Genomic DNA, 27,515 nt, shown 5'->3' with positions numbered 1-27,515 from the left:
CCATCGCCACGCCCCTGTCCGTCAGCCTTCCAATCCCGCCCACTGTTGGGTTTCACCCAGTGCATCCCGCCTTATCCATCGCCACGCCCCTGCCCGTCAGTCTTCCAATCCCGCCCACTGGGTGGGTTTTACCCTCTGAGCCCCGCCCTCTCCATCGCCACGCCCCTGCCCGTCAGCCTTCCAATCCCGCCCACTGGGTGGGTTTCACCTAGTGAGTCCCGCCTTGTCCATCGCCACGCCCCTGCCCGTCAGTCTTCCAATCCTGCCCACTGGGTGGGTTTCACCCAGTGCGTCCCGCCTTCCCCATCGCCACGCCCCTGTCCGTCAGCTTTCTCCACCCCCCTCCACTAGGTGGGATTTACCCTCTTAGGCCCGCCCTCTCCATCGATCCCTCCCTGCCCGTCAAGCTTTGCGACCCCGCTCATTGGGTGGGTTTTAACCTGTGAGATCCACTCTCTCCATCGTCCCTCCCCCGCCCGTCAAGCCTTCCGGTCCCGCCCACCAGCTCCAGGTTCCTCCTTGTTTGCAATCCTCCAGGAGCCCGCGCGTCCACGAGGAGACCCGGAAGCGGATCCCGTCGTCGAGCGGCTGGTGAGTTCCCGGTCTCTGGGTTGTTTGCGCTACTGGGTCGCCGGCGGGTCCGTGGCGGGGACTGGGTCCCAACAGACCTCTGCGTCTCTGCCGCGCGCCGTCCACCTGTAGTCAGCTCGGTCGCCGCGGGAGAGTCGCGTTGGTCTGTTTCCTGGCGCGAGTCCCAGCCGGGGTTGGCCTGGGCCGCTGGACGCCCTGTCGGTCCCCGCTCCCTCCCCGCCGCCCGCAGCCTGTCCGAGCGCGGGTAGTTCTCCACAGAGCGCGCGTCCTGGTCTCCTAATTCTCCCAACAAGGGGAAAAGGAAATGGAGAAATCTAGAATCTCAATCTCCGGAGACGTGAAGGACAGCCACATAGGGAAAGGGACATAACGGGGAGGGACCTCAGGCTGAGCAGGGGAGGAGAGGATGGATTATCTGCAGGGATGGCAGAGGACAACTGGTGCTGGGACAAGAAGAGGTGTAAGTAGTGACAAGGGAGCCCAGGGAAGAGGCCTAGTGATGTGCGGGTCCAGAGCATGCGGACAGGGGCCTGCAGCAGGCAGGCCAGAGGGAGAGAGTGGATGGGGAAGAAAGAGGCAGACATCTGTGGAGATTGGGGACAATGAGGAGACTGGGCAGAAAGACTGACTGGAGGTGAAGGGAGTTGCAGGAATGGGGAAGATCAGATGGAGGGAAGGAGTAGAGGGAAGAAGGGGAGAAACCAGGAGAGGAGAGAGAAGCAAAGGGAGCAGGACCCAGGATGGGTGAGGAAATCAGAGTGGAGGTGAGAATGGAGATGATCAGAGTGAGGGAGGGAAGCAGCAATGAAGACAGAGGCCCCTGGGTGTGGATGATGATGTTGTAATATATTGATTTCTGTCTCCAATAAGGTAAGTGTAAGTTAAGTTTTTGTTTGTTTGAACTATACAGCTGAAGAAGGGAATGACAAAACTGCTGTTTCTAAGTTTTGTGTGTTCTGCAGTTCTGGGATTAGGATAGCTTCCTTTTGTAGTCTCTTGGGCCAGAAGGCAGTGACTTGAGCCATTCAGTTGTGGGTTCCCCTCTTGTGTTTTCCAGAGATGGTGTAGTGTTGGTGAGGGGATAGGGAAAGCTGAAGTGCAACACTGTGTACAGCACTCTTAACTGTGGTCATCTAAATACGTGGGAATCTGTCTCCGTCAGCAAACAGTTCTGTGTCATATACCATCTTAGGTTTCTGTAATTGCATCCAGATCTGGGAATCACTACCTGGAGATAGCATCCAATGTCACTGGTTGAGTGTTTTAGTACCACAATTCCATACACACCCCAGTTCCCATGCCAGCCACATGTCCTGGGTTGGGACCTGAATTCATTGGTCGGCTATAAATTAGAGCTTCCCATGCTCCCTGCTCGGGTCTTGTTAATTTGCTCCATGGGGTAATTTCACTTAGGGAAATACTTTATTATGCATACAGGTACACATGGAAGAATATGCTAGAAGATTAACTGAAACCCCGGAGGGGGTTTTGGGCACCATGACTTTTATCCATTATCACACAACGATGAATGATAGCTCCCTATTACAGCATGTGAAGTGAGTGCCTTTGTTGTGGAACTGAACCCCTAAATGTCATCTATAGGATGACATTTCCTTAAATAAAAAGAATCGGTACTGACATTGTGGGACATAAGGAATCTGCCAGTAGGGGAAACCACATATTGCTGAATAGAGGGGAGGCATTGTGTAATGATTGTAAGACAGTAGAAACAGTTGGGATTTTTTTCTGTCTCAGATAGTAAAGGAAAAGGAAAGATAGATTTTTACACACACACACACACACATACATCCCAAATATCCCAGTACCAAAAAACTCCATATAAAATATATACAATGTAAGGGGTTTTTTTTGGTACTGGGAATTGAACCCCGGGGGAGTTAACCACTGAGCCACATACTTTGTCCTTTTAATTTTTATTTTGAGAGAGGGTCTGGCTAAGTGTCCCATGTTTCCATCTTCCTGGCCCAAGCTAAGTAGGTGGGATTGCCACTGTGCCTGGCTTAAATGCAGTATCAAATTTCCCTTTTTCATTTCTCTTTTCTGTTAGCACATTGCCCAGTTGATGACTCCCTCTTCTCTTTTCTCTTCTTAGTTGTTAGGACATCTACCTATCTTAAAACTCTCCTTGCATTCATTATGATTCCTCCCTGATCACTTTGGCCATTCCTCTGCTGCCAGGCCCCACCCCCTGTTCTCTGATGGCAGTGCTCCCCCACAGTTGAGGCTTGTACCTCTGCTCAGCCTGTCCGTGCCCACTGTCTCTCCTCATCTTTTTGATCACAGCTTTGATACCATTCTCCTCTATAGTACTCCTGGAGACTTCTCCTATGAACATTAGAGTTCTGTGGCCAGTTGTGTCCTCAAGTCCATGCTGGGATGTTAGTGGGCCTTTCTACCTTCATGGTCCATCGTGTGACTTCTTTAGCTCCCCAGGTGTCTCTCCCCTGTAGTCCTCAGCATTTCAGGTAGGGTGATCCTGTACTTGGGGGTGTTGGCTAGATACTTTGACATATATCGAAATAGCACAATGTATTATCATATTGGTAAGTTTTATATCTTAAGAGGAGAAAGACAAAGATCACATGTGTTTTTTCAGACAGGCAAGGAAACTAGAGTGCACACTGTTCTTGAGGCTTGGGAAAGATGTGGGAAGACCTGGGTCCTGGTTGTTCTGCTGCCTCAGGGCCTCTGCTGCTCAGCCACCCAGGCCTCTTTCCTTTTCCTGGTAGCAGGTTGCTTAAGCCTCAGGGTCTTCACTGGGTCCTGTCTCCTGGTCTAGGCCTCCTTGACACTGGGCTGCAGGTGGTCAACACCTCAGGTCTTTGTTCTGATGTTACCTACTGCATGGAGACTACTGTGACCGACCCCCCCAGCTCCTGTAGCACTCCAGCCACACCCTGCCCCACCTCTAGTCCATGCAGCCTACTTTGCATATTTCTTTCTGTTCCTTCACCATCTGCTGTCTGGATCCTGGTAAGAACAAGGTTCCAAGAGAGGCGCAGAGCTAGAAGGTGGGTAGTGGGCTGGGCTTGCCCCTAATGGGGGTACTTAATCTTGGGTTCCATGAGAGTCCCGAGTCATTTTGCAATAATTCTACTAACTGGATGTGCCATTCAGGGGTGAGGATGTTACCAGTTTTAATAATACTGAAAAATAGTTGATTCTCTTCTCTGTGCAGCATTCAAAAACTGGCTCTGTGTCCTCCATCCTGGGGACTGAGATCAGTCTGAGATCCCAGGAGAGGTGAGGGGGCACTGTGCTGTCGTTCAGTGTGGTCAGGGCCAGGCTATGCCCTGAAGGGAGCCCAGTGCTGCCCAGCTCCCCACTGCTGCAGCCTGTGTGTGCTTCACCAGCAGGGACACCAGGCCCAAAGAGAGGAGTAACAGAAGTCTCCTGTGCGCCTTCCTGCAGGAGTTTACTACTGTGCCTGGGTCACTCTAAAGGGGTGGGCAGAAGGGGACCATCTTCTCACATGGTGAGGTCCTCCCTGTGTGTGTGGCTGTGGCATAGGAAGGGTGTGATGATTCTGAGCCTTAAAGAGTATGTTTCCTCCTTCCAGGATTGACTTGTAAAGACTCGTGTTACCTGAGGAAACAGCCCTGAAGAGGAGGAGGAAAGAAAAGGAGTCAGGAATGGCTGTCACTGAGGTACAGTGATGCTGTCAGGTGGTCCTGAGTCCCCTGTGCAGTGCTGGGCCTGGGAGCTGCTGGCCTCAGGTGACTGTGTGTGGCCTCCTGCCTGACTGGTGTGCCTGCACTCCCCGGGGTCTCCCTTACCCCATCCTCTGCTTAGATTCCATCCCACTGTGACCTGGTGGCAGGGAACCCCATGAGGAGGTGCCATCAGGTGTGGCCCTGGGAGTCCTCTGTCATTTTTGTTGATCTTTTAAAAAAGTGAGTGTGCTGTTTGGTGGTGTCCCTGTCCTCCACACCAGTTCTCTCGCTCTAGTGCTCATTGTTTCCTGCCTTTTGCTTCTGTTGCCTTCAGTTGGCTCTTTCCCCTGGAGGTGTATGGTTAGTTGACCTGGGTTTCTTCTTCCTTGTTGTAAAGTTTCACTACCCTAAGGTCTTTCTTTTATTTTTTTTTTCTTCTTCACTGCATTTCATGAGTTTTGGTGTATTTGTTTTTATTTTGCTTTTGTTTGAGATATTTTCTGAATCTTTTTCCTGTTTACCATGGGTTTGTTAAAAATGAGGTGTTTCATTTTCCCTTTTTGGGGGGTGTTAATTTTTCCTCTGCAATTGGCTTCTGTATTTATTCCATTGTGCACAGAAAGAAAATTGGGATCGTTTTTAGCTTATGAAACTGAAGGTTAAGATTTGTGACCTAATCTGTCTCAAATGATTGCTTCTTCCTCCTGGGTCTGGATTACAGTTGTGTACCACTGTGGCTGGCTACTATGTTTCTTGTGTTTTCTGCAGGGGAGAAATCTGTACAGATTTAGGCAGTATCTTGCCTTAAGGAAAATTAAAATAAAACACAACTAGGAGATATAACATTCTCAGAAATACCAGAACATATTGAAAACACAGGTAAAGCAAGCTCAGTTTCTCCTTATATACCCTCCGCACACAGAAAGCTTCTGTGATCCCAAATAAGTGAGGGATTTTGCCCATATGCCAAGAATACAGTTCTTCAGAGGGCACTTGTCATTTCACCTAGTTCAGACACTGTCTGTGTAGATACATGGTGGATCCCACCAGCTGAGGTCTCTGTCCCAGAAAATGTGCCCCTTTTCAGAGGCCTGCAAAAGTATGGCCCATGATTCAGAACGACTTTCTGTAAATGGGGCTTCCTTCATCCCCTCCTCACATTCAAAAAGTGGTTAGAGTGCTTCATAAAACTATCAAGGACTTTACTTGCATTTGCCTTGTGGTAAAGCCTGTTCAGAAGATATAGGTGAACACGCAGATGGAAGAGGTGCATAGGTCAAGGTGTAGGGCAAAGGACGTGGAGCTCACATGACTTTGTGTGGTGCGCCACCCTTCAGAATCCTCCACCCACGCGTTGACCTGAACATCCTTTCACCCCGTCCTGTTGAGTTTTTTGGAGGCTCCATTATGTAGGCAGGCTTGATTACATCCTGGGTGATGGTGATCAGTTGAGGCTTCAGTCCCTCTCCCTTCCCTGGAGGTGGATGGCAGGACTGTGTTACAACTGCCTCTCCTGCCTGAGGCTTTCTGGGGAGAAGCCCCTTCGTGAAGATCTCTAGGGGGCTCTAGGCACCTGTCTTCTCACTAGCATAGAAATCCTTCTTAGCTCTCCAGGGATTCCAGGTGAGCTCCACATCAGCAGACAGACAGATACCAAATGTGTATTTACAGCCTCACAGTGCAGCTCTTCTCACTTGAATCAGTTGCATGCTTACACTTCTCCTCCCTTCTCATTTCTCTTTGTTTACTTCTTTGCAGTAATGGGGTTGAACCTAGGTCCCCTCTGCCATTACATCCCTACTCCTATGTTCTTCATTCTCAGAGAGGATCTTGCTACGTTTCCCAGTCCCACCTCCAATTTACAATGTTCCCATCCCAGTCTGGGGATAGCTGGGATACAAGCATGTGCCACCATGTCTGGGCTCTGTGGTTCAGATTATTCATCAAGATTGTAACTGTCTCCAGTGCTCCATTGTGAAGTCTGTTTTAATTTCAGGGTCTGCTGACATTCAGGGATGTGGCCATAGAATTCTCCCAGGAGGAGTGGAAGTGCCTGGTCCCTGCTCAGAGGGCTTTGTACAGGGACGTGATGCTGGAGACCTACAGGAACCTGGTCTTTCTGGGTGAGCTTGACTTTCTCTGATGCTGGGATCTGCTCTGTGTATCGTAGCATTTCCTCCTTTGTCTTTGGGATTCTCTACATTGACTGATTGAAGTCCTGTTGCCTGTGAAAGATGCTCCACAGTACATCCTTTGTACTTTGTTCCCTTTCTTCAGATGTTCTGCCCCCTTCATGATACTGCAGTGGTGCTTCCAGAGCTGAAGCACAACATAAAGCCCACAGCCGACTCTTAAAATATCCAGTTCCCCGTTTTCTATTTCTGTGCTTTTGATTCAGTGGTTCTAGGAAGAGAGGTAGTTACCTACATGATATAGTGAAATATTTTCTGTATCCCTCTGTAATGTCCTCTTCCTCACGTGCATATAGGGGTGGATTGTGCAGAAGCCACAGTGCATCAGCTTCCTTTCTCTTTACAAGCAGGAGTGTGTCCTTCAGACCTGAGTGTCCTCTCCTGGTTCGAGCAAGGGAGGGAGCTCTGGATTCTGAGTGGCCCCGAGGAAATATCCAGGCCTGCAAATGAGTGGGCATGTGTGGAGGGTGTGAAAGCAGGTAAGAGCTCACATGGGCAGAGAGGCAGCTGCCCACTAAGTAGTGTTGGGGTGCTTTGGCAGTGGGAGGGGTCAGGGCTAAGGTGAAGTGCATTTCCTGGGCTTTACATGCAAGGAATTTGGTTTCAAGCTCCACTTTCTTCTTTTCTTCCTCTGCTCCTTCTCCCTATTCTCCCTCCTCTAAACTTTCTCTATGCATACATGACGATGACATCCCCTTTGTTATCTTTATATAGTAACGTAACATGATTTTGTTAAATTCATTTTTCTTTCCTCCCCTTCCTTCCTCCCCCGTGATCTTCTCTGTATCTTTATTGTATCCCGTCACTTCCTCAACTGCCTTTTCTCCTTTATTATGGACTAGTTCCTACATATGAGAGCAACAGTTTAATCCTTAATTTTTGAGTCTGGCTTATTTTACCTCTTTCTATGTGTCTTTGCTACTACCCCACCAAAGAATTCCTTTTATTGTCAAAGCAAACATTTCTCATAAATATGAACATGATCTTATAGATGCTTTATTATTTGTAGAAGAACCGGAAACAAACATTTCTCCAGCTCCTGCCAAATGTAATGAGCTTGAAAAATCCTTTGATCAAGAATCACACCGTATTATACATCAGACTATCTGTACTGGAGAGAAACGATTTACTTGTGAAATATGTAGGAAAGTCTTCAATAATAAATTTTATCTTACAAGTCATCTTAGAATTCATACTGGAGAGAAACCTTACAAGTGTAATGAGTGTGGGAAGATGTTCAGTAGAAGTTCACACCTTGGAAAACATCGGAGAATCCACACTGGAGAGAAACCTTACAAGTGTAATGAGTGTGGGAAGATGTTCAATGACAGTTCATACCTTGCACAACATTGGAGAATCCACACTGGAGAGAAACCTTTCAGATGTGATGAGTGTGGCAAGGTCTTCCGTAATAAATCCTACCTTGCAAACCACCGGAGAATTCACACTGGGGAGAAACCTTACAAGTGTGATGCATGTGGCAAGGTCTTCAGTCAGATTTCAAACCTGGCAAGTCATCGTAGAATCCACACTGGAGAGAAACCTTTCAAATGTAATGAGTGTGGCAAGGTCTTTAGTCGTAACTCATACCTCATTCAACATGTGATAATCCACACTGGGGAGAAACCGTACAAATGCAATGAGTGTGGCAAACTCTTCAATAAAGAATCAATCCTTACAAATCATCGTAGAATTCACACCGGAGAGAAACCTTACAAGTGTAAAGAGTGTGGGAAGAGCTTCAGTCAGACTGCACATGTTACACAACATCGAAGAATCCACACTGGAGAGAAACCTTTCGAATGCAATGAGTGCGACAAGGTCTTCCATCAAAAATCAGCCCTTATAAGTCATCAAAGAATCCACACTGGAGAGAAACCTTTCAAATGCAATGAGTGTGACAAGGTCTTCCATCAAAAATCTGCCCTTATAAGTCATCAAAGAATCCACACTGGAGAGAAACCTTTCAAATGCAATGATTGCGGCAAGTTCTTTAGTCAAAGATCAAACCTTAGAAGTCATCGTAGAATTCATACTGGAGAAAAACCATACAGTCGTAATGAGCGAGGGAAGGTCTTCAATCACATTTCACACCTTGCACAACAAGAGAATTCACACTGGATAGAAACCTTTCAAATGCAATGAGTGTGGCAAGGTCTCCATCCTCAACTCAGACCTAGCAAGACAGCTGATGATAATTCATACTGGGAGATGTCTTACAAATGCAATGAATGTGATAAGGTCTTCAGTTGCAATTCACCTCTTGCTTATCATCATAGGATCCGTACTGGGGAGAAACCTTAAAAATGCAATGAGTGTGGCAGTGTTATGAGTCACAAGTTATCCCTAGCAAGTAATCAAAGAATCCACATTGGAGAGAAATCTTTCAAATGCAGTGAGTGTGAAAAGATCTTCAGTTGCAACTCATACCTAACAGAGCATCAGATAATTCATAGTGGACAGAAGACTTACAAATAAAATCTATGTGGCAAGGTCTTCAGTCTGAATCATGCCTGAGACAACACTGGAGGATCTATACTGGAGAGAAGGCTTCGACATGTAATCACTGTGCAGGGGCCTCACTTGTGTTCCCAACTACGTCACAAGGAGGCAGGAAGATGATTGGTGCAAATCCTGCCTGGCCAACATGATGAGACTGTCTCAAAATAAAATAAAGAGCTGGGGATGTAGCTCAGTGGTAGAATGATTGCCTACACTGTTGAGTCCCTGGGTTCAGTCCCCGCACTCCATAAGGAGAAAAAAAAGTACAACGAATGTTTTGAGGTCTTCAGTCAGATTGGCTTCCACATATCAGGCACTCAGGATATAGAGGAACCCTATGGATGTGATGAATGTGGCAAAACCTGTAGGGTGCATCTGGCCTGGCCGATCATGTGATCCACACCAAGAGGGCATGTCAAGGTGTTCACTGACATTTCCTGTCACGCAGATTGTCAAGATCTCAGAGAAAAGCCACAAATGAATTAGGCAAAGTCTCAGTCAGCATACAAGCCATGTAAGACCACTTTATTACCTAGTGGAGAAACTATCTTCCACGTATAATGACTCTACAGAGCCTTTAGGCCTCATTTAAGGCTTAGAAACCCTCAGTTAGTCTGTGTTGAAGAGGAACCTCACCTATACTTTGGATGCAAACAGGCCCTAAGTTAAAAGTCTGTCATCAGGATTCCTGCTGGAAAAAAAACTCATAAATGTACCAAGATGGCAAATGTTTACTATGCACTCAGCCCTCTGTACACGTCAGGTAAGGCACAAAAGCATAATGACTTTGGCCAAGCCTGTCTTCAGTGCTCATGTCCCAGTGGACATCAGTTGATCCATGCTGGAGAGAAACCATGGAAATGTCTGCAGGTGCCAAGCTCTTCTGGCACAGTTCACAGCTTGCACATCCTGGGAGAAGACGTCCTAGAGGTAGAGCTTGAATCCAGTGAGTGTGGCACCCCCTGCATTATGAGTTCAAGCAGTGGTCAGAGTCCGTACTAAAGAGCAACATCCATCACAATCACAGCACATAGCACAGACTTCCATGCCTCAGGACCAGAGGGCATCAAGGAGACACCTTTGAGGAAGCTGTGCAAAAGTCATGCCATGATCTTAAATCTAAGCTTTAAAATCTGGAACAGTACATGACCCAGAGAACTACCATCCAGTTGTAAGGAATGTGCTGTGTTTTTTTTTTTTTTTTTTTGCCAAACCTTTGTGATTTTGTTGTTCTGAGAGGATTTATTCTGGCAAAATCAGACATTGTGACCCTGCATAGTTCTTTCATCAAGGGAGTGTCCACAGGATTCACCAGTGAGTCCATATGCTACAAAGGACTCTTAACAAATGTACTGTGTGGTACATTATTTCACCAAATCTCACACAATCTTCTATGTCAGAAAATTTATAGGAAGGATAAGTAAGTCTCTGATTATTGAAGATTAGCTTCTGTCCTCGCATACTGTGGAAAAATTACATAATGTTTTATAACTAAGGACATATCAAAGGTACAGGGACATTTGAAAAGGCCCAGTTATCTTCATGTTATAAAGTGTCTCATTCGTCGAGATTTCTTGGAAAGTACCCTGCTCGTCTTGGGTTCTGTGCCTTCCTTACGGGTCTTTCATGGCTGTGTCCAGAAAGGAACCCATAGGAGTATAGGTCTTACTTCGTGAAACGAAGATCCCCGTTGTCCTTGCTCCTGGAGTAGGAGGACACTGCCTATTAAAATTCAGTATTGCCTGCACCAAGAAATATTTCAAAGGGACTGATCAGGATGTAGAATTGAGGTATCAGTTATCCTGCCTGGGGTGGTCTGTGCACCCTTGTCCATATTGTCCATAGTGGGATGGGGTAAGGAACACTCTACAAACTGCCTGAAGTGGGACAGCCAAGACTGCAGGGACTGGGCTTTTTATCGGAGGAGAGGAGTGTGTTCTTAGGGCCTGATTATGTCCAGGAAGAATGCAGGGAAATGGTGGCCACTGCTGCATTTAATGGCCATAGCTGTTTAGCACCGTTGGTGACTAATTGTCTCATTCTTGGAATTGAAAAGTTATCAGAGAGAAGAGATGAACCTAAAGAACCACAAGAGCACATGCTTCATGAGGATCCACCTTTACCTGCTGAGGTTACATTTGCTGCCGATTTATTCAGAATGTACCGTAGATTTCATATGATACTTAATAAAATCTAATCTTTCACATAAGTATGAGTGGATTGCGTTTCTTCTACAACAGTTTTGTTCCACCTCAGTTGGTTCTTTATACTGGAAACTTAACATTCACCATTAGATTCTTAAGGTTCAAAGAGATTTATAACAGTTTTTTTTTTTTTTTAATTTCCCTGGTGGATCAAACAACATATAATCTTGGGAATAGATAAACATGCTTTGTACTTGAGTTATTCCGTGCTCTGCCGTAGGGTAAGTATGTGGGTAGGATGGAAGGCTCCCAGAAGCTTGGTGTCAGATATGGACATCCAAGTGCCTGCGTCATTGTTGATGAATGTGCATCTCATACTTCCTTTTCCTCTCTTCCCTCCCCTAGTACTGGGCATTAAGCCCAAGTCCTCTGTACCACTGAGGGACATCCCTAGCCCCTTTATTTTTTTTATTTTGTTCTATTTATTTCAATCCTGGGATAGGTCCTTGCTGAGTCACTGCTGGGCTTGAACATGGATCATCCACCCTCAATCTGACTAGCCCTTGGGATTATCAGCATACACCACATTAGTAGTGTGTTTCTAAATGTGTCTCTCATTGGGCAATTAAGACACACAGAATGCACCTTTTTCCATAAAGCAAAAATAAAAATAGAGTAAGGGTATGTAATAAGATGAGCATTAAAGATGAATGCCACAAAATTTCTTCGCATACATAGTGGGTTTTGTTAAGTTTGTACTGTCATCCTCATGAGTGTTAACTTCTTACCACCTTACCAGAACTGCCTTAAGCACCACCCACATCAGGTTAGTTCATCAAGGATGCCAATACCATAGCCTGAAGTGTCCATCACACAACGAGGCTTGGTGGGGTGGTGGTGGTGGTGGTGGTGGTCGACCTAAGCTGTTCTTGAGGTCCCTGAGAATAGGGAATAGTGCCTGGCTTGTGTTGTGACAGTGAGGCTTGAATGTGGGCACCTGGGTGTGCTTCAGACTTCAGCTGCTGCTGCGGAATTTATCATCTCCTTAGCCAGGGGGAGAGGAGGGACAGTGGTGACAAGGATGGGGTATGCACAGTTTAGCATCAAAGGCTACTCAAGCTCTGTGGTCCCTGAATGTTTCATCTTGGTTCTCCTTGCTTGTTGTTTGGGAGGCTCCAATTTCTTTATGCTCATGGTTTTCTGTTTTCCACATGCTGTCACACAGCTGCCACTGCACAGTGAGGTTGTTGGAAATGTTTTGAAAAAACTCCCTAGATCAACCGCCTAATACATGTTTATAGTACTGCAGTGAAGATGTTTGGAAATGATGATAAGTGATCCATATGATTAAACAGTTTTACCCGAAGAGTATTTTTCCCGAGGGATAATATCTTACTTTCAGAATATGATATAAGCCAATATGTTACATGGTTTATTTCATAATTATTTTTCTCATCATTTCCTCCATCCCTGTTATGCAGATTGCAGCATATATTCCTTTCATTTGTTCAAAGAAATGTTCAGGGGTATACAAATGAACGTGCTTTATCGAGACTGGATTTTGTGACTTAGAGGTGATCACTAGATGTCACTAGGAGCTCTGCAGTGATGGAGGAAGGCCTCTTCACACCTGCACAGGAGCAAGGGGGCGAGCTGATGTCTTCTTGATTCAATCTGGGCAAATCGTATGACTTAAGAAATTTGTCAATGCCTTCAATGTCTTCTATTTTTTGGAGTATAAGTTTTCAAAATAATATTTGATTATCCTCTGTATTTCGGTAGTGTCTGTAGTGATATTACCTTTTTCATCCTGTATGCTGGTGATTTGAGTTTTCTCTTGCCTTCTTTTTGTTAGTGTAGCTAAGGGTCTGTCAATTTTATTTATTTTTTCAAAGAACCAACCTTTTGTTTTGTCAATTTTTTCAATTTTTTCTTCTGTTTCAATTTCATTGATTTCTGCTCTAATTTTAATAATTTCTTACCTTCTACTGCTTTTGCTGCTGATTTGTTCTTCTTTTTGTAGGGCTTTGAGATCTAGTGCAAATGTCCAAATGAAAGAAGGCAATCTTAAAGACTACACACTGCAGAGCTCTTATCTACTTGATATTGAGAAATAGGCAATTTTAGACACACCATGAAAAGATCAATCAGTGGTTGTTAGTTGTTTGGAGGAAGGAAGGGATAGATGGATAATGCACAGGGGATCTTTAGGATGCTGAAACTTCAGTATGATGTAGTAAAATGGGTCTATAACACTATGAATTTTCCAATTCCAACGAGTGAACTCCAATGTAAAGTATGGATTTTAGCCCATAATTATCTATATATAGTTTTTTAACTGTGATATAGACCATACGAATGGAAAAATGTAACAATCATGGACTTTGTGTGCACAGAAAAGGTATAATGAGAAATCCTGGGGCTGGGGATGTGGCTCAAGTGGTAGCGTGCTCGCCTGGCATGTGTGCGGCCCGGGTTCGATCCTGAGCACCACATACAAACAAAGATATTGTGTCCACCGAAAAATAAATAAATAAATATTTAAAAAAAAAAAAAAGAAATCCTAACTATAGGCTTATTTGTTCTGTAAATATAGATTGCTTTTAATAATCAAATATAAATTTAAAAACTATAATGCACCCAGCCAAGTGACTATTTTTTTTAAAATTTTTTATTGTTGGTTGTTCAAAACATTACAAATTTCTTGACATATCATATTCCACACTTTGATTCAAGTGGGTTATGAATTCCCACCTTCAAATGCCAAGTGACTATTACCTTGGAAATGCAAGGTGCATTCACTCTTTCATGAGCAGTATCATTCACAACAAGAACCAACTAATAGAGAAAAAACTCATTAGGGCATGAAGATGATAAGAGCATTGGACAGCACTCCTCCTGCATTCAAGATAAAACCTCTCAGCAGATGCTATACTTTCCTGATAGTACTGTTAACCACCTCCCTCTGTGGCCCCACCCAGAATAAAACCACATTCCTACAGCCCTAAACCTGCTCTAGGACCCTCAGGCCCAGCATCCTGCAGAGCTTTAGATACAGAGGTGATGGCTGTCCAGGACGATGTTACCTCCCAATTGCACTGCACCTGCACAGCACTGCAGTGGCCACTGTCCACCAGCAAGCCTAACTTAGATGACAGGATGGGTGGACAGCAAGTCCACTCCTGTGGTTCTACACTCTAGGGACAGCCCTGAAGGTGACCCAAGAAAGGTGGTTTCTGCTGTGGACTCTTCTTAATCACAGCCACTAGATGAGCTGTGGTGAGCAGATGGCCAGGTCCTCACTCTGGTCCTCTGGAAGGCCCAGCTCTGAGAGGATGTGCTGAGCTCTGGGCAATGGAAACTGTTCACAGTGTCCATAAGCAGCAGAGGAAGCTGGGTCCAGAGGACTAACAGGGGCTTGTGGGTCAGACTGGGTGGGCGCACTCAGGTGAGCACCAGAGGGTCAGGGTCAGAGGACCCTGTGGGAATCCTTGGCATTGTGTGCAGGCCAAGGTCCTCCAGCACCCTGGGGTTCAGATGTCTGTGGGCTCCAGGGGAGCTGTTCTGCAGACAGGAGGACCAGTGATTGGGTACTGAAGCTGCTGCTTAGGAATCCTTTGGGAAAGTCGTGACTGCAGGACTTCTTTGAGCTGTGGTGCAGACTGGCCTGGTGTATCCACTGGCTCCAAGGACATGTGATCCTGCTGTCAGCCTGAGTGCATGCATCTGTGGATGTGGAGGTCTAGCCTGAGAAGAAAGCAAATGGTCCACAGTGGATTGCTTACATCGGTCATCCTGACAGCTCTACATTGAGCCCAGGAAGGGAGCGGAGACCCAGGTAGGGCACCATTTTAAAAATAGCCTTTTGCAGCCAGGAGTCAGGCCTGGAGTATCCTGAAAGCATCTTCTGGTATCTGTCCAGACGCCTGAGCTATTGGAAGCTTCTCCTCTGCCCTGGATGTCTGCTGGGCCACAATGTATGAAACAGGTGCCAAGCTAAAGTGAACAGTGTGTGCTGCAGAGTCAGGCTCTAGGAGGAAAGGAGACCCTTGAGGTTCACTCCTTACACGTCTGGCTACATCCTCCACCCTCCATTGCTGTGACCTTTAGAAATCCATAAGCGTTCATTGTCCTTCACTTCCTCCCACACTTTCTAATATATATTCCCTGGACCCACATTCTGTAACCTTTTTGAAAACAAACAAACAACCCCAACAACAAAAACCAGGAGAAAACAGAAACCTTTTTTCCCTGTTCCAAGGACCACAGTCTGACCACAATCCTCCTTGCCTTCAGTGGTTCCTGCAAACTCTGTCACCTATCTTCCTTCCCCTTCTCTGTATCTACTCCCAAATCTAGTGTCAGCCTGTACCTTGAGTCCTCTGCCTAACACCCTCAAATCCACAGTGCTCAACCTCCAGGACCCTCCACTCCTCTGTGAAGTGCATGCTGCCCCTGACCGCCATCCACCACCCTGCAGCCCTGCCCCTTGCTCCTGGGTGCTTCAGTGCACTCACAACCAGGGTCCCCTCCCTCGGCTCCCTCCCTTCCTGTGCACATCCTTCCTCCCTCCCCATGTCTGTCCCCAGGCTCCATCTCGTTTGCTTACACTCTGAATGCGCCTCAGTCACTGTCCACCAAGGTGGGCTCCTCCTCTCCTGATCTTTGCCCACAGCAGGTCTCCACATGCTTCCCACTGACCATTGGCCCCCATTGCCAATGTCTTGTGTTGCCATCACACCCTTGTTCCTGTCACCTTGCCATCCACCCACCCGAACTCAATGGGTTTATGCCTGTGCCTTCCTGGCCCACTCTTCCCTTTGTAGTCATAGCCTGGCATTGGCCTTAACCTTGGAGCAACCCGTGACATGCTTCTGCCTTTCCCCCTCTCCCCTCCATCATCTTTAGACCTGGCCCTCCAGGCTCACTGCTCCACCATCTCACGTCTGTCGTCCATTTCCCTGTGCCCTGTGCTCAGTCTTGTCCATCACACAGCTGTGCTCTGTCCCTCCCTCAACACTTCACTGTTAACAGTGGCCCTGGGTGTTTTTAGTAAATGCCCTTGAGTGCCAGGGCTCACAGGTGAGGGAGTGCTGAGGCAGCCACTGGAGGAAGGTGAGGCCTGAGCCTCTCAGCAAGCCTCCAGGCAGGTTCCAGAGCGAGCATTCCCCAGGATGTGCAGGGCCAGCTCCACCTCTCTCCTCATCTCTGGGCCTCCCTTTATTTCCTCTGCATTCTCATCACGTGAAAGTTTTTATTTTTTGGCGGGGAGGGAAGTCTATTCATTCCACACATAACCCAGCTACTAGCTGGGTCTAGTTTTAACCTAGCATTTACCACATCTCTTCCACAGCCTCTAAGTGTTGACCATTCCCTAGGAATTTGTGATAATACCTGAGGGGTTGGCTTTTCCATAAAATTAGACTTTGCCTTTAATAATCAAAGCCTTAAAACCCAAGCTCCTTCAAACATTTCAAAAAGGGTCTATTTTCACAGAGAAAACCCAGCAACTCATGTGGCCTTCTGAGAAGATAGCATATGGGTGACAGGCAGGGACACAGATATTAGGGCAATGGAGTGCAAATAAATTAATGTCCTATTATAAATGCTTTTCCTGAAAGTCCCTCCATGATGCTGTTGCCCAGGAAGCCTCATGTATCTTCCCCTCCCCCTTTTCTGTTCTCCACCTCTGGGACCTGCTGTGATCTTTCCCATGTCTGTCTCTGCCTGCACCAGCGACTTCACTCTTTATAGACGAATTGGTTCTCCTGAGAATACAACCTAGCTTAAATACATACATTTATTTTTATTTAGAGAGTAATAAATGCTACTTTTTAAGATGTAGGTAAGACTTGTCCATGTTTCTGCCTGTTTTAAACCTAGATGTGAATATTTTCACAAAATATGAAACTCTTGTATAGATCCCAACTGAAGAGGTATGATTCCTAGATGAGAAACCATGTCCTTCCTTTCCTTGTGGCATAGGTGGAGCAGGAGCATTGTGCTCCTACCAGCTTTGCTTTCTTCCACCCAATGCAGACTGGGTGGTGTGCAGTGGCCCAGGTGGAGGCTGCACAGGAAAGAAGTTTGCATCACATCAGATCTATTCCCCTCCTTCATGACCATGTGGGTCCCACCTTCAGCCAGCTGAAGGTGCCCTTTAGGGTTAGAAAGTCAGGTGTCTCTTCTATCCGTTCTCTATTGATGTTTTCAGTATGAAGAACAATTAAATTCTTGAACATTGTAGAAAAACATGAAATTATGTATTATGATACAATTAGGCAACTTTTGACATATATTTTGGTACTGAGGACTGAACCTGGGGGTGCTTTACCATTGAGTGACACTGAGCTTCATCCCAACCCCTTTTCTTTTTCAGTTTTGAGAGAGAGTCTTGCTAAGTTGTTGAGGCTGGCCTTGTACTTGGAATGCTCCTCTCTCAGCTTCCTGTGTTGCTGGGATTACATGCACATGTCACAGCACCCAGCAGGACTTTGCATTTTTTATGCAGACAAAACAGAGCCTGGATAAAGTAAGTAGAATGGCTCACAGCTCATGAGAATAAAGAGGCTGGCAGTGGGAAAACACACTGATATTAGGTCATTGATGTTCACCAACCACCCTGTGGGGTTGGGAAACAGAGCAACATTAACATTTAGTATGGAGGAGAGGGTGTGGAAAGTCACAAAGGAGCCCATCAGGAGAAGGATTCTCTGGGTGGCTCTGGAGTCAGGGCAGGATCTGGGGGAAACTTTGATGCTGTGAATGTGCTGAACCCATTGCTTGTGCCTGAACAGAAGGAGAACCATGGAGCCACCGGACCATATCATGAGCACGGAAAAGACAACCTCAGGAAATACAAACAATGCTGCATATAATGAATTTGGTATTTTGTCACAACCTGCAGAAGTACAGTACCCAAAATCTATGTCAGGTTTTTGCTACTCCATATGCTAAGCACATAGAGAGGAAAAATGAATTCACCCCAATGTACAGGATCCAGCAGAGGGAAATGGAGAAGCCAATGTACTTTGTGGCTTTTCCTTTGAGATACTTTTAACAGGAGTTCATGGGATTGATCATGATGTTCTGGAAGATGCTCAAAAGTCTCTGCTCTACCTAACAGTACTATCTGTACCTTCAATAAATCTGTACTGTCCTGTTATTTCTGTGTCTTGCTCAATCTTGGTTTTGGGGAAACCAAGGATGTGGACTTCAACTGGACATCCCAAAGGGAACAGCACTGTTTCTGAGTGGAAACTAGGGTGCACACTGTTCTTGAGGCTTGGGAAAGATGTGGGAAGACCTGGGTCCTGGTTGTTCTGCTGCCTCAGGGCCTCTGCTGCTCAGCCACCCAGGCCTCTTTCCTTTTCCTGGTAGCAGGTTGCTTAAGCCTCAGGGCCTTCACTGGGTCCTGTCTCCTGGTCTAGGCCTCCTTGACACTGGGCTGCAGGTGGTCAACACCTCAGGTCTTTGTTCTGATGTTACCTACTGCATGGAGACTACTGTGACCGACCCCCCCAGCTCCTGTAGCACTCCAGCCACACCCTGCCCCACCTCTGGTCCATGCAGCCTACTTTGCATATTTCTTTCTGTTCCTTCACCATCTGCTGTCTGGATCCTGGTAAGAACAAGGTTCCAAGAGAGGCGCAGAGCTAGAAGGTGGGTAGTGGGCTGGGCTTGCCCCTAATGGGGGTACTTAATCTTGGGTTCCATGAGAGTCCCGAGTCATTTTGCAATAATTCTACTAACTGGATGTGCCATTCAGGGGTGAGGATGTTACCAGTTTTAATAATACTGAAAAATAGTTGATTCTCTTCTCTGTGCAGCATTCAAAAACTGGCTCTGTGTCCTCCATCCTGGGGACTGAGATCAGTCTGAGATCCCAGGAGAGGTGAGGGGGTACTGTGCTGTGGTTCAGTTTGGTCAGGGCCAGGCTATGCCCTGAAGGGAGCCCAGTGCTGCCCAGCTCCCCACTGCTGCAGCCTGTGTGTGCTTCACCAGCAGGGACACCAGGCCCAAAGAGAGGAGTAACAGAAGTCTCCTGTGCGCCTTCCTGCAGGAGTTTACTACTGTGCCTGGGTCACTCTAAAGGGGTGGGCAGAAGGGGACCATCTTCTCACATGGTGAGGTCCTCCCTGTGTGTGTGGCTGTGGCATAGGAAGGGTGTGATGATTCTGAGCCTTAAAGAGTATGTTTCCTCCTTCCAGGATTGACTTGTAGACTCGTGTTACCTGAGGAAACAGCCCTGAAGAGGAGGAGGAAAGAAAAGGAGTCAGGAATGGCTGTCACTGAGGTACAGTGATGCTGTCAGGTGGTCCTGAGTCCCCTGTGCAGTGCTGGGCCTGGGAGCTGCTGGCCTCAGGTGACTCTGTGGCCTCCTGCCTGTCAAGTGTGCCTGCACTCCCCGGGGCCTCCCTTACTCCATCCTCTGTGCTTAGATTCCATCCCACTGTGACCTGGTGGCAGGGAACCCATGAGGAGGTACCACCAGGTGTGCCCCTGGGAGTCCTCTGTCATTTTTTTTGATCTTTTAAAAAAGTGAGTGTGCTGTTTGGTGGTGTCCCTGTCCTCCACACCAGTTCTCTCGCTCTAGTGCTCATTGTTTCCTGCCTTTTGCTTCTGTTGCCTTCAGTTGGCTCTTTCCCCTGGAGGTGTATGGTTAGTTGACCTGGGTTTCTTCTTCCTTGTTGTAAAGTTTCACTACCCTAAGGTCTTTCTTTTGTTTTTTTTTCTTCTTCACTGCATTTCATGAGTTTTGGTGTATTTGTTTTTATTTTGCTTTTGTTTCAGATATTTTCTGAATCCTTTTCCTGTTTACCATTGGTTGGTTAAAAATGAGGTGTTTCATTATCCCTTTTTGGGGGGTGTTAATTTTTCTTCTGCAATTGGCTTCTGTATTTATTCCATTGTGCTCAGAAAGAAAATTGGGGTCCTTTTAAGCTTCTGAAACTGAATGTTAAGATTTGTGACCTAATGTGTCTCAAATGAAAAAATAGACGTGTGTAGTAGCTTAGTGTTAAGTGTCCTGGTGTCAGTCTTCTACAACCAAAAAAAAAAAAAAAAAGGCGGGGAATAGGGGATGGGGCGGCTGGCAGTTTTACTCAGTGGTGAGGCACCCTGGTTCATTGTCCAGTACCATAACTAAATTTTATGAATTTTAATATGAATTGTCTACCTTCAGCCCCAACCTGTGGTTGGTTCTGCACAGACCTCTTTTTCCTATGGACTGCTTTGGCTGCACAGTGTCCTGCAGCACAGTCTCTGAGCACAGTGACTCTGAGCATCCTGACTCCTATTTCTTTCTTTCTTAGAAATTGAAATCAGGCCCTTCTACCATTGAGTTATATCCTCAATCCCTATTGTCTTGTTTTTTTCTTTTTTATAGTTAGAGTCTTGCTTCATTGCTGAGGTGGTGTTGAAGTTGTGATTCTCTTGCTTCTTCCTCCTGGGTCTGGATTACAGCTGTGTACCACTGTGGCTGGCTACTATGTTTCTTGTGTTTTCTGCAGGGGAGAAATCTGTACAGATTTAGGCAGTATCTTGCCTTAAGGAAAATTAAAATAAAACACAACTAGGAGATTTAACATTCTCAGAAATACCAGAACATATTGAAAACACAGGTAAAGCAAGCTCAGTTTCTCCTTATATACCCTCCGCACACAGAAAGCTTCTGTGATCCCAAATAAGTGAGGGATTTTGCCCATATGCCAAGAATGCAGTTCTTCAGAGGGCACTTGTCATTTCACCTAATTCAGACACTGTCTGTGTAGATACATGGTGGATCCCACCAGCTGAGGTCTCTGTCCCACAAAATGGGCCCCTTTTCAGAGGCCTGCAAAAGTATGGCCCATGATTCAGAACGACTTTCTATAAATGGGGCTTCCTTCATCCCCTCCTCACATGATGATAATTAAAACTGGGAGATGTCTTACAAATGGTTAGAATGCTTCGTAAAACTGTCAAGGACTTTACTTGCATTTGCCTTGTGGTAACACCTGTTCAGAAGATACAGGTGAACACGCAGATGGCAGAGGTGCATAGGCCAAGGTGTGGGGCAAAGGACGTGGAGCTCACATCACTTTGCATGGTGCGACACCCTCCCGGACCCTCCACTCACGCGTTGATCTGAACACCCTTTCACCCCGTCCTGTTGAGTTCTTATGGAGGCTCCATTATGTAGGCAGGCTTGATTACATCCTGGGTGATGGTGATCAGTTGGGACTTCAGTCCCTCTCCCTTCCCTGGAGGTAGGTGGCAGGACTGTGTTACAACTGCCTCTCCTGCCTGTGGCTTTCTGGGGAGAAGCCCCTTTGTGAAGCTCTCTAGGGGGCTTTGGCACCTGTCTTCTCACTAGCATAGAAATCCTTCTTAGGTCTTCAGGGATTCCAGGTGAGCTCCACATCAGCAGACAGACAGATACCAAATGTGTATTTACAGCCTCACAGTGCAGCTCTTCTCACTTGAATCAGTTGCATGCTTACACTTCTCCTCCCTTATCATTTCACTTCAGTTTACTTCTTTGCAGTAATGGGGTTGAACCTAGGTCCCCTTTGCCATTACATCCCTACTCCTTATGTTCTTCATTCTCAGAGAGGATCTTGCTATGTTTCCCAGTCCCACCTCCAATTTACAATGTTTCCACCTCAGACTGGGGATAGCTGGGATACAAGCATGTGCCACCATGTCTGGGTTCTATGGTTCACATTTTGCATCAAGATTGTAACTGTCCCCAGTGCCCCATTGTGAAGCCTGTTTTAATTTCAGGGTCTGCTGACATTCAGGGATGTGGCCATAGTATTCTCCCAGGAGGAGTGGAAGTTCCTGATCCCTGCTCAGAGGGCTTTGTACAGGGATGTGATGCTGGAGACCTACAGGAACCTGGTCTCCCTGGGTGAGCTTGACTTCCCCTGATGCTGGGATCTTCCCTGAATATCGTAGCATTTCCCCTTTGTCTTTGGGATTCTGTACATTGACTGATTGAAGTCCTGTTGCCTGTGAAAGACGCTCCACAGTACATCCTCTGTAGTTTGTTCCCTTTCTTCAGATGTTCTGCCCCCTTCATGATACTGCAGTGGTGCTTCCAGAGCTGAAGCACAACATAAAGCCCACAGCCGACTCTTAAAATATCCAGTTCCCCATTTTCTATTTCTGTGCTTTTGATTCAGTGGTTCTAGGAAGAGAGGTAGATACCTACATGATATAGTGAAATATTTTCTGTATTCCTCTGTAATGTCCTCTTTCTCATGTACAGATAGGGCTGGATTGTGGAGAAGCCACAGTGCATCAGCTTCTTTTCTCTTTACAAGCAGGAATATGTCCTTCAGACCTGAGTGTCGTCTCCTGGTTGGAGCAAGGGAGGGAGCTCTGGACTGTGAATGGCCCCGCGGAAATATCCAGGCCTGCAAATGAGTGGGCATGTGTGGAGGGTGTGAAAGCAGGTAAGAGCTCACATGGGCAGAGAGGCAGCTGCCCACTAAGTTGTGTTGGGGTGCTTTGGCAGTGGGAGGGGTCAGGGCTAAGGTGAAATCCATTTCCTGGGCTTTACATGCAAGGAATTTGGTTTCAAGCTCCACTTTCTCCTTTTCCTCCTCTGCTCCTTCTCTCTATTATCCCTCCTCTAAACTTTCTCTATGTATACATGACGATGACATCCACTTTGGTATCTTTATATAGTAACGTAACATGATTTTGTTAAATTCATTTCATTTTTCCTCCCATTCCTCCCACCCCCAATCTTCTCTGGTCTTTATGGTATCCAGTCACTTCCCCAACTGCCTTTTCTCCTTTATTTTGGACTAGTTTCTAATTATGAGAGCAACAGTTTAACCCTTAATTTTTGAGTCTGGCTTATTTTACCTCTTTCAATGTGTCTTTGCTACTATCCCACCAAAGAATTCCTTTTATTTTCAAAGCAAACATTTCTCATAAATATGAACATGATCTTATAGATTCTTTATCATTTGTAGAAGAACCGGAAAGAAACATTCCTGCAGCTCCTTACAAATATAATGAGCTTGAAAAATCCTTTAATCAAGAATCACACCGTACTATACATCAGACAATCTGTACTGGAGAGAAACGATTTACTTGTGATATATGTAGCAAAGTCTTCAATAAAAAATCGAATCTTACAAGTCATCTTAGAATTCATACTGGAGAGAAACCTTACAAGTGTAATGAGTGTGGGAAGATGTTCAATAAAAGTTCACACCTTGGACAACATCGGAGAATCCACACTGGAGAGAAACCTTTCAGATGTGATGAGTGTGGCAAGGTCTTCCGTAACAAATCCTACCTTGCAAACCACCGGAGAATTCACACCGGGGAGAAACCTTACAAGTGTGATGCATGTGGCAAGGTCTTCAATCAGATTTCACACCTGGCAAGTCATCGTAGAATCCACACTGGAGAGAAACCTTTCAAATGTAATGAGTGTGGCAAGGTCTTTAGTCGTAACTCATACCTCATTCAACATGTGATAATCCACACTGGGGAGAAACCGTACAAATGCAATGAGTGCGGCAAGGTCTTCAATAAAGAATCAATCCTTACAAGTCATCGTAGAATTCACACCGGAGAGAAACCTTACAAGTGTAAAGAGTGTGGGAAGAGCTTCAATCAGACTGCACATGTTACACAACATCGGAGAATCCACACTGGAGAGAAACCTTTCGAATGCAACGTGTGCGGTAAGGTCTTCCATCAACAATCAAACCTTATAAGTCATCAAAGAATCCACACTGGAGAGAAACCTTTCAAATGCGATGATTGCGGCAAGTTCTTTAGTCAAAAATCAAACCTTACAAGTCATCGTAGAATTCATACTGGAGAAAAACCTTACAGTCGTAATGAGTGAGGGAAGGTCTTCAATCATATTTCACACCTTGAACAACAAGAGAATTCACACTGGAGAGAAACCTTTCAAATGCAATGAGTGTGGCAAGGTCTTCAGCCTCAACTCAGACCTAGCAAGACAGCTGATGATAATTCATACTGGGATATGTCTTACAAATGCAATGAATGTGATAAGGTCTTCAGTTGCAATTCACGTCTTGCGTATCATCATAGAATCCGTACTGGGGAGAAACCTTAAAAATGCAGTGAGTGTGGCAGTGTTATGAGTCACAAGTTATCCCTAGCAAGTAATCAAAGAATCCACATTGGAGAGAAATCTTTCAAATGCAGTGAGTGTGAAAAGATCTTCAGTTGCAACTCATACCTGACAGCATCAGATAATTCATAGTGGACAGAAGACTTACAAATGAAATCTATGTGGCAAGGTCTTCAGTCTGAATCATCCCTGAGACGACACTGGAGGATCTATACTGGAGAGAAGGCTTTGACATGTAATCACTTTGCAAGGGCCTCACTTGTGTTCCCAACTACGTCACAAGGAGGCAGGAAGATGATTGATGCAAATCCTGCCTGGCCAACATGATGAGACTGTCTCAAAATAAAATAAAGAGCTGGGGATGTAGCTCAGTGGTAGAATGATTGCCTAGACTGTTGAGTCCCTGGGTTCAATCCCCGTACTCCATAAGGAGAAAAAAAAAAGTACAACGAATGTTTTGAGGTCTTCAGTCAGATTGGCTTCCACATATCAGGCACTCAGGATGTAGAGAAACCATATGGATGTGATCAATGTGGCAAAGCCTGTAGGGTGCATCTGGCCTGGCCGATCATGTGATCCACACCAAGAGGGCATGTCAAGGTGTTCACTGACATTTCCTATCACGCAGATTGTCAAGATCTCAGAGAAAAGCCACAAATGAATTAGGCAAAGTCTCAGTCAGCATACAAGCCATGTAAGACCACTTTATTACCTAGTGGAGAAACTATCTTCCACATATAATGACTCTACAGAGCCTTTAGGCCTCATTTAAGGCTTAGAAACCCTCAGTTAGTCTGTGTTGAAGAGGAACCTCACCTATACATTGGATGCAAACAGGCCCTAAGTTAAAAGTCTGTCATCAGGATTCCTGCTGGAAAAAAAACTCATAAATGTACCAAGATGGCAAATGTTTGCTATGCACTCAGCCCTCTGTACACGTCAGGTAAGGCACAAAAGCATAATGACTTTGGCCAAGCCTGTCTTCAGTGCTCATGTCCCAGTGGACATCAGTTGATCCACGCTGGAGAGAAACCATGGAAATGTCTGCAGGTGCCAAGCTCTTCTGGCACAGTTCACAGCTTGCACATCCTGGGAGAAGACGTCCTAGAGGTAGAGCTTGAATCCAGTGAGTGTGGCACCCCCTGCATTATGAGTTCAAGCAGTGGTCAGAGTCCACACTAAAGAGCAACATCCGTCACAATCACAGCACATAGCACAGACTTCCATGCCTCAGGACCAGAGGGCATCAAGGAGACACCTTTGAGGAAGCTGTGCAAAAGTCATGCCATGATCTTAAATCTAAGCTTTAAAATCTGGAACAGTACATGACCCAGAGAACTACCATCCAGTTGTAAGGAATGTGCTGTGTTTTTGTTTTTTTTTTTTTTTGCCAAACCTTTGTGATTTTGTTGTCCTGAGAGGATTTATTCTGGCAAAATCAGACATTGTGACCCTGCATAGTTCTTTCATCAAGGGAGTGTCCTCAGGATTCACCAGTGAGTCCATATGCTACAAAGGACTCTTAACAAATGTACTGTGTGGTACATTATTTCACCAAATCTCACACAATCTTCTATGTCAGAAAATTTATAGGAAGGATAAATAAGTCTCTGATTATCAAAGATTAGCTTCTGGCCTCGCATACTGTGGAAAAATTACATAATGTTTTATAACTAAGGACATATCAAAGGTGCAGGGACATTTGAAAAGGCCCAGTTATCTTCATGTTATAAAGTGTCTCATTCTTTGAGATTTCTTGGAAAGTACCCTGCTCGTCTTGGGTTCTGTGCCTTCCTTACGGGTCTTTCACGGCTGTGTCCAGAAAGGAACCCATAGGAGTATAGGTCTTACTTCGTGAAACGAAGATTCCTGTTGTCCTTGCTCCTGGAGTAGGAGGACACTGCCTATTAAAATTCAGTATTGCCTGCACCAAGAAATATTTCAAAGGGACTGATCAGGATGTAGAATTGAGGTATCAGTTATCCTGCCTGGGGTGGTCTGTGCACCCTTGTCCATATTGTCCATAGTGGGATGGGGTAAGGAACACTCTACAAACTGCCTGAAGTGGGACAGCCAAGACTGCAGGGACTGGGCTTTTTATCGGAGGAGAGGAGTGTGTTCTTAGGGCCTGATTATGTCCAGGAAGAATGCAGGGAAATGGTGGCCACTGCTGCATTTAATGGCCATAGCTGTTTAGCACCGTTGGTGACTAATTGTCTCATTCTTGGAATTGAAAAGTTATCAGAGAGAAGAGATGAACCTAAAGAACCACAAGAGCACATGCTTCATGAGGATCCACCTTCACCTGCTGAGGTTACATTTGCTGCTGATTTATTCAGAATGTACCGTAGATTTCATATGATACTTAATAAAATCTAATCTTTCACATAAGTATGGGTGGATTGCGTTTCTTCTACAACAGTTTTGTTCCACCTCAGTTGGTTCTTTATACTGGAAACTTAACATGCACCATTAGATTCTTAAGGTTCAAAGAGATTTATAACAGATTTTTTTTAATTTCCCTGGTGTATCAAACAACATATAATCTTGGGAACAGATAAACATGCTTTGCACCTGAGTTATTCCGTGCTCTGCCCTAGGGTAAGTATGTGGGTAGGATGGAAGGCTCCCAGAAGCATGGTGTCAGATATGGACATCCAAGTGCCTGCGTCATTGTTGATGAATGTGCATCTCATACTTCCTTTTCCTCTCCTCCCTCCACCAGCACTGGGCATTAAGCCCAAGGCCTCTCTACCGACATCTGAAGGATATCTCTAACCCCTTTATTTTTTATTTATTTCAATCTTGGGAAAAGTGCTTGCTGAGTGGCCTACCCTGGTCTTGAATGTGGATCATCCACCATCAATCTTAATAGTCCTTGGGATTACCAGCATCCACCAGCATTGTTAGTGTGTTTCTAAATGCCTTTCTATTGTTGGCCAAGTAATTCACACAGAATGCACCTTTTTCCATAAAGCAAAAATAAAAATAGAGTATATAAAAGTAGGCATTAAAGGTAAAATAATCTCTTTTTTTGACTTCTATGTGAATAATTTGTTAGCATACATAATGGGATTTGTTAAGTTTGTTTTATTATCCTTATGGTTGTTAACTTGCACTTCTGACCACTGAGCTGAACTGCCTTAACACCTCCCACATTCTGGTTGGTTTATCAAGGATGCCAACCCCGGAGCCTGAAGTTATGTATCACACAATGAGGCCTGGTGGGGGTGTGGTACATCTAAGCTGTTGCAGATGTAGTCCCAGAGTTCAGGGAATGGTGCCTGGCTTGTGTTGT

The 27,515-nt window shown here is 45.6% G+C and overlaps 1 protein-coding gene across 2 annotated transcripts; it reads left to right on the top strand.

Annotated features, from left to right (window-relative positions):
* Positions 1-619: 619 nt before the first annotated feature.
* Positions 620-26,608, top strand: LOC139702676 (zinc finger protein 480-like). Of its 2 annotated transcripts, XM_071604377.1 has the most exons (7): positions 620-4,259; positions 6,262-6,388; positions 6,754-6,936; positions 19,314-19,399; positions 21,871-21,997; positions 22,413-22,544; positions 23,073-26,608. In XM_071604377.1, the coding sequence occupies exons 1-7, from the start codon at positions 4,245-4,247 to the stop codon at positions 23,960-23,962; spliced, it is 1,560 nt and encodes a 519-aa protein (XP_071460478.1). In that variant the 5' UTR covers positions 620-4,244; the 3' UTR covers positions 23,963-26,608. The 2 variants fall into 2 exon arrangements, with proteins under 2 accessions (XP_071460478.1, XP_071460479.1); XM_071604378.1 differs by lacking the exons at positions 19,314-19,399; positions 21,871-21,997; positions 22,413-22,544; positions 23,073-26,608 and adding an exon at positions 7,467-11,168.
* Positions 26,609-27,515: the final 907 nt, after the last annotated feature.

Source organism: Marmota flaviventris, chromosome 18, assembly GCF_047511675.1.
Source record: "Marmota flaviventris isolate mMarFla1 chromosome 18, mMarFla1.hap1, whole genome shotgun sequence".
Taxonomy (NCBI): Eukaryota; Metazoa; Chordata; class Mammalia; order Rodentia; family Sciuridae; genus Marmota; species Marmota flaviventris.
The sequence above is the reverse complement of the archived record's forward strand: the minus strand, read 5'-3'. Positions and strand labels throughout refer to the sequence as shown.